The 14,783-nt window shown below is 44.1% G+C and overlaps 1 protein-coding gene across 3 annotated transcripts in view; it reads left to right on the top strand.

The window, feature by feature from the left end:
* The window catches only part of FGD4 (FYVE, RhoGEF and PH domain containing 4), a 156,638-nt gene that overhangs the window by 73,340 nt on the left and 68,515 nt on the right, over window positions 1–14,783 (top strand). Inside the window, exon 1 of one of the 3 annotated variants that reach the window (XM_054696265.1) lies at window positions 7,145–7,181. The exons of 1 other annotated variant lie outside the window; for it this stretch is intronic. In XM_054696265.1, coding sequence (XP_054552240.1) covers window positions 7,154–7,181 — 28 coding nt within the window. In that variant the 5' untranslated portion in view covers window positions 7,145–7,153. Of the gene's footprint in view, window positions 1–7,144; window positions 7,182–7,801; window positions 7,959–14,783 lie in introns of those variants that run through there. One more of the 3 variants, XM_037514055.2, reaches the window with a different exon arrangement.

The raw sequence follows: 14,783 nt of genomic DNA, 5'->3' as shown, positions 1-14,783 counted from the left end.
CATTTGAATGAGGGAGAAGGTCACTGCGGTCTGGAGCAGGGGACAGGTGGAGCAGGGGACAGGTGCTTCTCTGGACTGAGTATTTTTGAAATTGCTGTTGAAAATGTTTCTATTGTTTTGTCATTTCATCATCATGATTGATACAGTATCTTTTATTTTTGCTACAAAATTATTCAAAGAACATTTGTGTTCAGCACACACACCTGAAAACTCAAAGACTGATCTTTTTAACCTTGTTTAAAAATCTGTGAGCTAGTTTTAGTCAGTGTTAAACCAAAATTTCAAAAATAAAAAGAATGACACCTTGCAAAATACCAAGGCTGGTAGAGATTTCCTGGAATAATTGCAAGGGAAAGCTTTGCAGAATTGCTAGATGGGGCTTGAGGGACACAATGCAGTGGGCATAGCCACAGTGAGCTTCTCTTTTGCATAGAGAGACCCTGTTCCGGTAAGCCCCGTAAGTATAGGACCTGAAGACAGTGGTGAGGCTGACAGAGAGTGAGCATAGAGGAAAAGTGATGGTCCGCACTTTCTGAAAAGCAGGGTGTCCTGTTCACTGTTTTGAGGCCCCCTGGGCATCCAGCAGCAACTTGTAGATAAATGGGTGAAACCATTTTGGAAGGGATCTCAAATTGCTGGATCCGACTTGTTTTCTTGGGCCCATATGGTGTTGATAAAGCACAGTTTTTTAATTGCTACCGTTGACCCAGGGCATTGAGTAGCTTCAGGCATACTGCTGGCTGGTTTGGCATCTGTGCATATACCCAGTGGCTCTTCCCGGTAAGTCCAGTTCACACCCATTGCCACAAGAAGTTACAAGCTTTTTATTTTTATTTTTTATGTAATGGGATCAGAACTTGGAAGATCTGTGCTTAGCTGCTTTCAAATGCATGATACACTGTTACCTAGTGTCACCTTGCACATGCATCCCCAGGCCTTGACTGATTATAACTGCAAGTTTGTACCTTTTGACCATTCTCAACCATTTTGCCCAACCCCCAGTTTAAATCTTAAAATTTGAAAAAAAAAAAAAATGTATCCTCCAGTTTACCACCAGTAAGTCTAATGCAGGCGCGCTTGAGTGTCACCTACTTGTGCTCCTTCCTAGGCTCAGTATTTCTGCCTGCGCAGGGGGCATAGATCAGCCCACTGCCTGTGCAGGAGCTACTGACTTGTCAACATTATGTGTCTTTAGTTCTACTAGTGATTTGTGTGCCAACTAAAGTGTTATGTCTTAACGACTCTATGGATATTTTATAATCCATAGTGTAATATCAAAAACTTTACAACTTATTGCCAAAGTTCATAATATGTACATTGTTAGGATAATAATTTGAAATTTTCAAGCATGAAATAATTTACTAAGTACTATTTATCAACTAAGGCCCATGTGATAGAAATTGTTTTTTTTTTAATTAGTTCCCTTTTTATCCTTGATCTTATTTCTCTACCACCAAGGCAGTCATTTAGAAAAAGTGATCTAAAAGCTTACTGAAAGCTGCATTGACTAATGTTCCTGTCTTTCTGTCTTTGGAATTTTCTTTATTCCTGTATTATACTCCTGAGATTGCATCAAAAAGGAAACTGCATGTTTTCAAGTGTGTTGTTTTCTGTGGGACAAAAGGGAAGAAATAAGTAGAGTGGGTGATTTACAAAGATAGGCTGGTGTTGGTTATATTTAGGGTAGCTCTTCTTTCTGCTTTCTCAGTTTGTCCTTTAAGAGTTCAGGGCCAACACAAAAGGCCTGAACAGCTGTGAGCCTCCAGCAAGCTGTGTGCTGGGGTCCTGGGGAAAGGAAGGCTGTTGTTGAAAGAAACCTGAATGAGCAGCCGATCAAAAGCAGAGAAATGAAAGGCCTCCCTCTTCTCTCCCCAGTTAGTAGCAAGTAACTGGCTGTACTTTGCCCTTTATCTGACCTGGCAAGGGCACAGCCTGAGTTTTATTTTCTTAAAGTCTCAGAGGAGCCCTTTCTGGAAACTGCATAGCTATTTCAAAGTTGGAAAAAATAATAGTTTAGTTCCTGTGGAAATTTATGAAAAGAAAACATTTCTCTTGACTTCCTTCTCAAAATTGGTGATTGAAGGAACATGGCTTGGGAGCACATTTTGACAGTGAAGTGGCTTGAGATGAGGCCAGAAAGGTAAGCAGGTGGCAGAGCCTCCAGGCCATACATGGACTTAGGTTTCATTCAAGAGCAGTAAGTGGCTGTCAGCAGGGACAGAGCTGTGAGCCACGGTAGGGTACAAACCCACTGCAGATTTTCTCCTGTGGAGCCTGAAATAAATTCATTTCTCTCCATTGCTGCCTAATGAAGTCTCACTTGCGTTTCAAGATGAAGTTCATATTTAGGAGGTAGTTGTGTGATACATGGAAATGACAGCATGAAGCTGAAAAGCCATGGTATTGACATTCTAGAACCTTCTGCTTAGTGGAGGAGTTGACAACACTGAGTGGTTCTTTTGCACAGAGTAGATATGAAGGCAGAGGATACTTGGAACAGAACAGGTAGTAGAATCTGTGCAGAGAAACCACAAGCACGAACAGGTCAAACTCAGCAGAGAGGCCAACTGAGGCGGGCCGCTTCCACCGATGGTGGACAATGTTCTGGTTGCAGTAACTTTTCTATTGTGGCAGAATATGTATAACATAAAATATACCATTTTAGCCATTTTTAAGTGCACAGTTTGGAGGCAGTAATGATTCAGGTTGTTATACTGCCCTCACCACTACCCAACACCAGAGTTGTTTCCACCATTCCTTGCTGAAATTCTGTGCCCATTAGGGTTGCTGACAATAATACACGGCAGGCTTAGCACCAGCACTACAGGAGGACTTTGTCATGGAAGGGACGGATGACAGGGGTGCAGGAAAGAATACTGAACTGCTAGAGAAAGCTTGTAGAGAGTGGCTGTGTGGGGCAGCAGGCCAGGCGGGAGTGGGATAGAGGGATGAGGTGGAGACGAGAAATGGACACACCTGTTCTGTGCCTAGTGGGCCATTAAGTGCTTTGTATGGTTTGTAATGAATGAGAGCAAAGAAAGGGATTTGCTAGGATAAGAAAGGTAGAAGCCAGGTGGTGACCGAATGGGAATGATAGAACTTGATGGCACCAATGTGATGATTTACAGGAGACACCGACATCTTCTGGCGCAGGGAGTTACTTCGCACTGATCAGATGGAATGTAAAGCGACTTTATCAAATACAGATATTCCTTGACTTACCTTGGGGTTATATCCCTATAAACTCCAATGTAAGTTGAAAATACAGTAAGTGGAATGTGCTGCCAGGAGCTGTGACGGCACCTTATTGAATGTCTGTAGTTTTCACACCATCCTGCAGTCAAGAAGCCTGAGTGGCTATTTCAGACTCAGCCTCCTTCACACTATGGGCATTATAAGTCAGGGGGCCATCTGTAATGTCAAAATTAAAAAAAACACCATATTTATCAAATAATTTTGTTTCTGTTTTGAATTTAGATATTCCCTGGGATTAGTAAAAAAAGCCAAATTAGGTTAAAAAAAAAAAGTAAACTGTGATGGCAGGAAATGCTGAAAGAGAAGACTGATCACCATCTTGCACTGTGCCTCTGCTGGGCTGTGTGTGAACACATGGAGTTAGTGGTGGGTGTGTGCAGTGCTCCCAGAACCCACCTGACCTGGGAGAGCTGACCCTCCATGGTACCAGATTTGGTTGCGTTAAAGCAATGGGATTACAGCCAGTGTCAGAGCAGTGTTAAAACACGCCAGTTTCAAGCAGCTGTGTTAAGGCTCTTGCTTTATACCACTGAGTATTACAGCATTACAGCAGACATGTCCTTGCTCCAGAATTGCAACAGTTATTGGGGCTTCGGGACTGAGGTCACCTGGATACAGCAGCTGCCCAGGAGTTCTGCAGGGAGCTACTTATATAATGAAAGGGGTGGGGCTAGTTCCTTTTCATGCAAATGAGGGTTCCAGTTGGCACAGTTCTGATTGGTGGAGAGTTTGTCATGTGGTGGATCCTGGGCATGGCTTACAGGTGTGGTTCCATTTCTATTACCTTCCAATTAAATAACACTAGGAATCAATTTGAGGATTTTACTCCTTAGTTGAGCAAAAGTTATACTGCAATTATTTTTTCCTACTCTGTTCCATCTGAACAAAGTTAAAAACTACCTTTGGCTTTGTATAACTGTCCCATTATTTTATTGCCAAAATATCTTTATCAGTAAACAATCATTAAAGCCAACTTTGCCATTAGTACAGGGAATTTTTCAATTATATGACAGTGTATGTGCCAGCTTTAAATAAAAGTGCTGGAGCTGGCAACTTTGTCCCACCTTTTTTAAAATGTAAGTTAATACATTTTTTTAAAGATTTATTTATTTATTTATACAGGCACTGGGTACAGTCAGAAGTGCGGGAGGGTGAGAGAATTCACCAGAGCCAGAGCGGGGAGCAGAACAGGCAGAAGGACCGAAGTACACTGCTGAGGGGAGCAGTGGGCACGGCAGGAGAGGTCTGCATGCAATGTGGGACCCTTGCTGGCAACCGGGGATCGAACTGGTGCTGCAGAGGCTGCAAGCCGCTTTGCAGTCCAGCGCTCAACCACTGCACCACCGGGGAGGCCCTGTAAGTGACTACATTTTACTTCACAAAACATAGGTTTCATGGTATGATTGTGTTTTAGAGCATTGCCATTAGAAAAGATAAATTATTGAAAATAACATAGGTAACCTTTAATAAAAATAAACTGTTTATTATAATGAAAAAAAGCCTACTGGTCATGAAACTCCAGGCAACTGCTTGACAAACTTTGTGAGTACCTTGTTCAATAGGAATTGGACAGAATGGACTTCTCTGAGAAGAGCCTGTCTTCAGGGCACTGGAATTAGTGACTAGAGGGAGTTACTTAACATGGATTTTAGCTAGTTTTCAGAGCTAATACCAATGAGAAATCTTGCTAACAATGAAATTATCTAAATATTTCTTTGAAAGGTTCTCTTAATTCTACTGCCATAAACTTTAATGTTTGCACATAGATTTTATATGGCCAGCTTATTAGGGCACTTTTGAATGAAAAAAAGTTTTATGATCACAACAATTATTTTTATTACTGATGTTGAGAAAGGTAACCAACAACCCAGAAGCCATTTTGAGTTCACAATATCCAAGACACCATCCATTTCATAGCCATTAGTTTGTTTGTTTTTAGAGAATAAACTACTTTCATTTTCTCCTTAATATTTTAAAATTAAGGGACATTTTCTGTACATAGTTCACCCTTTGTAGGGTACAGTTCTGATGTCTAATAAGGGTATGAAGTCACCACCATCACAGGGAGATACAGACCAGCCCCACCCCTTAGAACATTCTGTCATGTCCCTTCATCATCCACCCATCCCTCCTCACCCTACTAGCCCTGCCACCTTGGGTCTGTTTTCTACCTCTATACTTTGCCCTTCCCAGAGTGTCTTATGGACTTGTATACATAGCATTTTAAGTCAGCTGCCTTCTACAGTGTCCTAGGTTCGTTCCTGATTATTGCTGAGTGTAACACCTTGTGTGGACTTATCACTTTGCTTATCCATTCCCTAAGGAAAGACCATTGGGTGTTTCCAGTATCAGGGGATCATGAGTTGAGGCTTGGTAAACAGGCATGTGTGGGTTTTTGTGTGAATGCAGGTGTTCATTTCCTTTGGGTAAGTCCCTGGGAGTATGATTGCTGTGTACACGGAAGTACATGCTTAAACATCTAAGAGACTGCCATGGTCAGCCCTGGGGAGCTTAGAATTTAGTTTTATGTTTGTGGTAGGTGTTGAATACAGTTGCAGGGTGTCCATTTGTGTATGGTGAGAATCGCCGATGATAGTCATATTTTATATTAATGATCACACTCTAGTTGTAAACCATGTTTTCTTTTTTGGAATGACCTCTATGTTCAAAAGTGGATTCTTTTTTTTTTTGTGGGACCCTCACTGGGCCGGGAATCGAACTGGCGCTGCAGAGGCTGCGGGAAGCCTCGCAACCCAGCGGTCAACCGCTGTGCCACCAGGGGAGGCCCAAAAGTGGATTCTATTAAATCTTAATTTATTATGCAAAATGCATTCAATTTGTTAAAGGTTATCATTTTACTAGCATGAGTGACCAAGTCTGTTGACTTCTGAAACCTAGTATCTGCCTCTGGAAAATGGTGATAAATTAATATCCTTATAGAGAGGCTCTCCTGTAAATAAAAGGGAAATTACTGTTACCTTACAGTGAGGGCGTAATGAAATGCTGCCTGCAGAATGCTTAGTGCAGCACCTCCCACCAGGTAAATGTCCAAAGTTTTATGTTTGCAAAGCAAACCTGAGATGCTAATTCAGACATGGCTGCCCCAGCTCCAAAATCACCCTGGGGTCAATGGGGTGGCCTCAGGTTTTCATGTTAACAACACAAAGTTTTCCTGCCATGGTGAAATTTAAGCCTCCTGGTGGAGTTTGCAAAGAAAAGAAGACCGTTTAGGTCTCTTCCCTCTTTGAATGCTCTGTGTTCTAAATGGTCTTCTTTTAGTATCATGCTTATTACAGTTGTGTCATTCTTCTAGATCATTACTACAACCTGTCCACTCCCAATATGCAAGCCAGTCTTGAGGCTCACAAGGTGGTGACCGCCCCTCCCTGAGGAGCAGGTGCAAGCCCCTGGGAGGACTTAAACCAACAATCCTCCCCCACCACCACTGCTTCTCACCTGCTCTGACCTAGAGCAGGTCCTAGACAGGGGCCATGCCAAGTGAACGTCCAGGCCACAAATAGCCTCGTCTCCACCCCAAGCGCCCCGACAGGTGACTTCAACTCTGGAAAGGGCCCCAGCCAACTCTGCATGCAGAATGCCAGAGCAGGCTGCAGAGGGGCTGGAGAGTGGGCTTTCCGCCTGGAGGAGACATCTGTAGCCCCCTGCTGTGAGTGGTTGTGTAAATCCTTTAGTTGCATTTTCTAATTTTTCAGGGCTATGAGAAATATTGCTACTGATTAGATGATAGAAACTAATAAAATATATAAAAACGAATAATAAATATTTTATCAGTTAATTTAGTATTCTGAAATGACACAAACTTGGTTTCCCTCAGAAATTGACAGGGTTTTTTTGACTCTACACTATTTATTCACCAGCATCCAGGAGCTGTGCTGAAATGGAGTTCTCAACCCTCGACATAGCATGTGAGACGTTCAAAACGACGCTGTAACATCTGCAGTCTGATTTTTTTTTAAGATTTATTTATGCATACAAAAGCTGGGGTACAGGCCAGAGATGGCGGGGGTGAAAGGATTCACTAGAGACAGAGTGGGGAACAGAACAGGCAGATTGACCAAAGTACACTGCTGAGGGGAGCAGCATGTGAGTCAGGAGAGGTCTGCTGTGCCATGAGGGTTGCTCCCTGGCTGACCGGGGATTGAACTCGTGCTGCAGAGGCTGTGGATTGCTTCATAGTAAGGTGCTTAACCCCTTGAGCCACCAGGGAGGCCCCATCTGCACTCTGATTTCTGACTCTGTCACCTCTTTGGTTCAAGGCAGTTTAACCCAGTTAAACTGGAAAAGACTGTTTTCACGTTGCTTTTTTAGAACATTACTAATAGTTGTGGAATTAATTTATAAACCCTCCTATTCCTGCATGTACTTCTAGTGCATAAGAAGCTTCCGTGCACCCCCACTCTTATTTATTTTGCTGGAATACATAGAAGTCTCCCCACCTGCTACTTCTTGGTTTTTAGCAGAACCCAGCAGGGCCCTGGCTGGGAGGTGTGGTGTCTTGGAGGAGGTTTGCTTTGACTGCCGGTGCGGAGAATGCCCAGAAGGAAGCGGTTCCCCCTCAGAGCCCGGCTGGTCTGTGAGCTCCAGCTTATCACATGAACTTTTCATGACTACAGCCCCGTCTTTTCTTATCACCCAGAGTAGGTTAATTCTCAGTATCTGTGCAATCATGTCCACTGATCAAGGTAAGTGGTTTCATTTTCTAATATATCTTTGTGGTGTCTTTTTTTAGTGCGTATGGGTCAGTTTATAAATACAGCATGCTGAGAGACATAAAAGAAGCAGAGTTCAGTCTTCTTTTAAAGTTGAGAATAAGGTTCACTTTTTTTAACCTTAAAACATGAACTATATTTGTGACTTTTTGCTCTTCCGTAATTTTTCCTGGGTTTGCAAAATATAAATTTAATAGTTCCGTTTCTCTGACTCATTTCTTACTCACATTAGAAAAGTTTGAAAAATCAGTCATTGAGGGGAGGAAGGAATGCAGAGAAAGAAAGCAAAAGTTTGCCTTTCTCTTCCATTCCTGGTGTGAGCAAAGCTGGGACATGTTCTCCTCGAGTGCTTTTTCTGGTGCTGCTGTGGGGAGCATGGAGCTGTGCAAACACACAACTAAGTCCCACTGCCCCCAGAGAAGCTCTGGGGCAGGAGTTGCTTGTTTTTCCATAGAAGATGCATTGCTGAGGTGGGCATGGATTTGTTTTCATAATTGTTGCCAATATTAAGCTACATCGTTTTCCTCCAGTATTCTAGAGAGCAATGAGAAATTGATTCAAATAGGAATGAAGTTTTACTGCATGGGAGAAATTTAATCATGACACAGGAAATTTCTGCTAAAAATATTTTTTAAGCCACGGTGTATGCATTCTGTGTGGCTCAGCCAGGGCATTTTTGCTTTCAGGGGTAGTCTCTCCCTGTGGCTCTCACTTTACTTCTCTTGGCTTTTTAGGTGGGGCTTGCTTTGTGTGTGGAAGCCCAGGGCGAGATTGGTCTGAGGGGGGCGGCTGGGAGGAGCCAACCTCTGGCCACACAGTCTGGCTGATCCCATTCCAGGTTCCAGTAGCTGCTGGAGCCTGAGTAGCCGCTCCACACAGGTCTCTTCCTCCATCACCCAGACAGAAACCTGAACTCCTCTCTATAAAGTTCAAGGTATGAGTGTTCTCTCTAGGGTTTACCATGAGGCTCAAATAGGATTTTTTTTTTTTTCAAGGTGGCTAAAGGAAGTATTTTCTTTCTCCATTGATGAAGTGGGGGAGGGGACTTCCTCCCCACACTGATGGGCTATTTTATTGCTAGAAAGTTGCCTAAGAATAATTTTTAAGACACACATATAATGTGTATATGGTTTATGAGTTTTTTTTTTTATAATGACTTGAAGAAAACTTTCCTTTTTAAAGCTTAGGCTTAAAGGCAAATGCACACGAAATCTGCAAAGTAAGAGTAGAGCGTGATGAATGTGAATGACTTGGTGTGTCCTCCAGCGGGTGGGAAGACAGCCTGGTCCTCCCATGGATGCGCATTCGCAGCCTGAGGCATCACTTGCCACCCAGGACCAAGATTCCTATGCAGCCTACTCTGTGAGACCCTCACGCAGTCAGCCCCAGATACTCAGCCATTTCCTGAGTGCCCTGCCCCTCTCTGACCCACCCTCATCCTCATTTTTCTCTCAGAGCCTTTTTTCATAAATAGGAAGCTAGGTTTTATTGGTCTGAGATACATTTTCAAAGGCCTTCACTGCCCCCATGCAGCTGTGTGCCTTGACCTATCCCCCCTCTGGGCCAGGTGAGATCACACCCCCTACCTCAGCTTCTCTGTTCAGTGAGCCCCATCCTGGAGCCGGAGAAAGCCTCCTCCCAGAAGAAAAGTGGAATTAGTCCTGGAGGCTGTGGCCTGGGAAACCACTCTTACCCCTCTTAGAAAATGAATGCAAACAAGACTCTCTTTTTAGCTTAAACAGAATTATCAGGCCTCCCCGGTGGTGCAGCGGGTTGAGCACAGTGCTGTGAAGCTCTCTGTAGCCTCTGCAGCATGGGTTCGATTCCTGGCTAGCCAGGGAGATTCCCACATGGTGCAGCAGACATCTCCTCTCTTGCCCGCTGCTCCCCTCAGCAGTGTTTTTGGTCCGTCTGCCTGTTCTGCTCCCCACTCTGTCTCTAGTGAATCCTTTCACCCTCCCACGCCTCTGGCCTAAACCCCAGCTATTGTATATATATAAAATAAATCTTAAAAAAGTTCAAAAAAAATAGAACTATACAAGCGCTCCTGTCATCATGGCCCCACCTCTCATTATGGAGCCCCCTAGACTGGCTCTTCCTAGGGGCTCCCTCCACGCACACACATCCAGTGTGTCTAGATGGCCCCTGCCTTGCCCCATCTGCACCTGCACCCCTCTTCAGGCCTCCCTCCACTTTTCCTCGGTTAGTCCAGTAGCTTCCTCTCTGTCCTTGGACCCCAAAGTCTCTTCTCCACTGAGCAGCCGCCTGTGCCTTTACAAGTAGAAGCATCATCTCTGTTCACAGACCTTTGGTGAAGATTGCGCATCTCCACAGGGGGCTCCCATCTCTGCGGGTTGCTCCCATCTCCATGGGGGACAGGCCTCTTTCTTGATGCAAGCCCAGCATCTGCCCCATCCAGCAGTGACCCCGCCAGCATCCAGATACACCCCGCAGAGTCTCACCTGTGTGGTCCTGGTTTTTTGACTACATCAGCTGTACTTCTGTTAGGCCTTTGCTTAGGATGCTGGTGTCCCACATATCTGTGTGCCCCACCCTCTCAGCCACCGGCGCCCCTCGCGCCTCGCCCAGCTGCCGTCTCCATGCTCTCTCAGGCTTGTAGTGTGCGCCACCTTCCAGAAACGCTGCTGTTGTGGGTGGTTCCTGGCCCCCTGTGGGGCCTGGAAGATAATTGGTGGATACTGAGTGCTTGGTGAATACCACTGAGTGGATGAAGACCTTCTTAATATTCGTGGACCTTCTCTGTCAGGAAATGTAGAGGAGCAGGAATATAAGAGAAGTTAGTAAATGATAGACTTACCATGTTCTCCCCTTCTGCCCCTCAGTTCTCTGTCAAAGAGTCAACATTCTGTTTACTAGTTTCTGGTCTCTCGTTGAGCGGGATCTGAGCAGCGAGCTCATCGGCTTGGAAGTCGGAGTGGCCAAGCTGGCCAGGTATAAGGAGCTGAGGCCAGAGGGTGGGTAGTGAGAGAACCAGAGCCTACAGGGGGGCTCAGCCAGTGGTTTCAGAGGATAAGTTCGGAGCTCTGGTGGAAGGGAAAAAAGAGATGGGAGAAGTTTTGGGGTGAGAGACCAAAAAACGTGGGGAAATAGTTTGCATGGAGGTTGTAGCAAGATGAAGATACCTAAGATGTTTTACTATGTACTAAGGGTGTACTTTTCTCTCTCTCTTTTTTTTTTTGCTCTTTTTTTTTCTCTTCATTTAAGACATTTAACTTTTTTGAAACAGTCTTATAGGAGGGAGATAGGAAAAGAAAGAAGGTAGAACACAACATAACAATTTAGAAATGTTTTCTCTTACTAGTTCTTATAAAGCTAGATTTGAAGAGATAGAATTCCAGGGCATGAACTATAGTCTGAGAATCATATTTTCATACTTTATACAGTCTCTTTCTAAATTCTTCTGGTTAACTTAGATATGGACCTGAATTTTAAAATCTATAACAGTTAATTTTGTGAATTGCTGTTTGCCATGTGATCATATAATATATTGCTATGAATAATACTTTTTTAGATCGTATAACTTTTTAGAAATATGAAATCTTTTGAAAATAGAGTTTAAAGTACAAAGCTTGCAAGTGGTTATTTTTATGATATTGTAAATATAGGCTCCCTTAGTGACTGTTGAACTGGGGGGTGACCCATTTATATGGCTGAGGATCAGTTTTAACAATACCTGAAGGTACTTTCCCATGATCTGCTGCCATCAGAGCTGCTAATTTAGAGTGTAAAGTAGCAAAAACGTGACTAAAAATATTGAAAAAAGAAGGTATTTCTTACACTTCTCACTCCAAAATGAAGTTACTCATCTGCAGGGACAATGGTAAGGGGGTGTGCATGGAGATGGGAAGTAACCCCACTTGCTAGACGTAACCCCACACCGTCCTCATCCTCCTGCCACCGTGGCCTGAGCAGCAGAGCCGGCATGGCAGAGCCTTGTGCACCTTGCATGACTGAAGAAGAGGAGAATGAACTTTTAAGGAGAGATCCTCAAAAGAGGTGACATTGGAACTGGGTGAATGGGAAGACCCTGGAGCTAAGGAACACCATGTGCAAACCCCACGGAGACACCCAGGGAGGAGTGTAATGTAGGTGAATGGGGGGCTGTGCTGCAAGGGTATGGTTAGGGAGGCAGGGGTAGAGCCTTGCCAGGTAGGTTGATGTTCATGGTTAAGGGTCTTTTATGCAAATCAGAGTTTCCTCCCATGGGTCCTGTAGTCCCTTTACAGGCCTTTCAGTAATGGAGCAGTAAAATTGGTTTCACCATTGAATAACTCCTTTTCTGTAAGAGCAAGCATATTGGACATAACCAACAGGACTCACATAACTCAGTAGTAAGATTCGGAATTAGAAAAGTGGTTATTTCTGAAGAATGGTGGTTATTTCTCTTCACATTCTTCCATCAGCCCCCAAAAATAAATCTAGGCAATAATAGATAAGCTAGGTGTAAGATTCAATTTTTAAGTTTTGCGTGAGTGAGACAGTCCCCTGCAGTGTTGGAAGCTGAATGCACAATATTATTGTGCCCTGGTCTGGAATTGTCCCAGCAAGAAAAGTCGAGGCCAACTGGTCAGTGATACCACAGGGAGTAAGGAAAGCCAACGTCCACTCTGACCACTCTTCTATGTCAAGGTTTCAATAAAATGGCATTTGTGTCCCTGTTTGTCTTAGCAGAGGGCGTGTCAGGCTGTCCCCAAGCCCTTTGGAGAAAGTCACCCAGTTGTCAGGTAGGTTTTCAAAGTGTCCTCCAGTGAAGGGAGAGTAACGTGTGCACAGGTGGCCGTGTGAGGCTGCACCCCCAAATCACATCACTGTATAAATGATCAGTAAAATTTGAGAAGGAAAAATTTTAACTTGTGAACAAAAATAAAATTTGCACTTTTTTTTTGCACCAGCTAGAGAAGCATGTTAAGACCTTCTCCCCATCAGTGACCTGCGCTTAGGCTGTGGCCCCAGAACAGTGAAATGGTTCGTTTTAAGGAAGTTGAGTTACTTTCTCACGGTCACAAAATACATAAGCATGTCCAAATGTGGACCTTTCCAGCCTCTCATCCACACTGTTTTTGCCTAAGGAATAAAATGCACTTCCCAGATACAAAACTTACCACTCAAGGCACATGAGCTGATCCTGACCTTGAACTTGTGATAGTGTTGGTGCATTTAAAATGAGTAGCTTTCGGGCTAAAGGACTGGCTGGCCTTAAATCACTTTTCCTGGTTGGTTGAGTTCACTGTATCTATGATTGCCACGAAGCAAAATTCGGTTTGAACACTGAAGAAACAGGGTCCACTACTGGGAAACAAAGCCCCTCAAAGAAGGGACCCACAGGAAGCCCCGGAGGGGCAGGAGAGACCAGGACAGGCAGGAGATAGCATCAACCTGATAATCAGGCTTAAAGGAACAAAACTCAGAAAAATAAATCAGAAAAGCAGATTCAAAGCTAGTAAGAAGTCAGCACGATCAGGATTTGCTGATGAGAAGGTTGTATATTCCTCTTCATGAGGAGAGACAGAGATCTTTCAGTTGCTAGTGACTGAGATCATTAAAACAACTCTTTGGTTTTAGCAACATCCTTGTCAGACCTGTGAAACACTGTTTGATTTCCTTCTTCCCTTTGGACCTGCAGATAAATTTGTTGTGAATAAATGGAAACCAGTGGGAGCAGTGGGTAGAAAGCAAAAAAAGAGCCCAGGCTCTGGTTAATTTATAAACCAGACATTGTGAATACATGAGTCAGCTACCCTCCTTTTGCCCTTCAAGTTTTTTTCTTACAGCTGTTTTTATTTCTCCCTGAGTTTATGAAGTCACTAAAATTTCGGTTTGATTGCTTGGAAGTTTCTCCTTTAAAGCAAAGCCTGCCTTGTTCTCCACTGGCCAGAAATAATCCCCCTCTTGTGAATTCTCAGGGCAACTGGTAGTTTTTTGCCCAGGAGTTATCTAGGTGTTTGCCAGTAGTAGATAATCACACTTTACCTGCCACCTGGCAAGGAGAGCTTGCCACTTGGCATTGGGCATTGACTGAGACTTTAACAGGCTTCAGGTGAGGCTATAAGCTTAAGTCATTTCTATTATAATTTCACCAAATTTTCGTGGTCCTCATTTTATGATATAATTGTAGTAGAACTTGAACGCAACTTAAAATCACAAAATTTATTTCATATAGCTTCCACTGCAATTACCAACTGCACCCAAGCCTGATAGGCCACTAGAATCCAGATCCTCAGCCTTGAGTGTCCATTGGGATTACCCAGATCACTTTAAAACCCTAGAGGTAGAGGTTGTGAAGAGGGGCAAACCTGGCGGGGGCGGGGGGGGACAGTTAGAAAGAGTAATCCAGTGGGACATCTCACCCATGCACTTGAGAATGCAGGATGCACAGAGAAAGAAGAGCAGGATTCATTTACATGGGGAGTGGGAAAGGGGAGAGCAGAGAGAAAGTATCCACAGGCCACCCTGTGGGTCCCACCCCAGAAAGCGTCTAATGTCTCCTGCGCGGGGACCCAGGGCAAGGCAGAGTGCACATGGGAGAGGAGCCACATATGCTTCCTGTAGCAGTTGTGGCTTCACTGGTTTGGGCTACACCCCCAGATTGCAGTTTTAGTTTTCAGAACTCCTCAGGTGATGCGTGGCCAAGAACCAGTCAGGAAGCGTCACCTGTTGGCTTATTGGCTCAGGTGTAGCAGATGAAAAGGAAGCTAATGTGCTAAAATAGTAGGATGGCAACTGAATCAGCAGCACACGGGGCACACAGGATTCAGACCACAAACAAGTTCATACCTG

The sequence above is a fragment of the Talpa occidentalis genome, unplaced genomic scaffold, assembly GCF_014898055.3.
Source record: "Talpa occidentalis isolate TD23 unplaced genomic scaffold, MPIMG_talOcc4v2.1 talOcc4.16, whole genome shotgun sequence".
Taxonomy (NCBI): Eukaryota; Metazoa; Chordata; class Mammalia; order Eulipotyphla; family Talpidae; genus Talpa; species Talpa occidentalis.
This window is presented reverse-complemented; position numbering and strand designations above follow the sequence as displayed.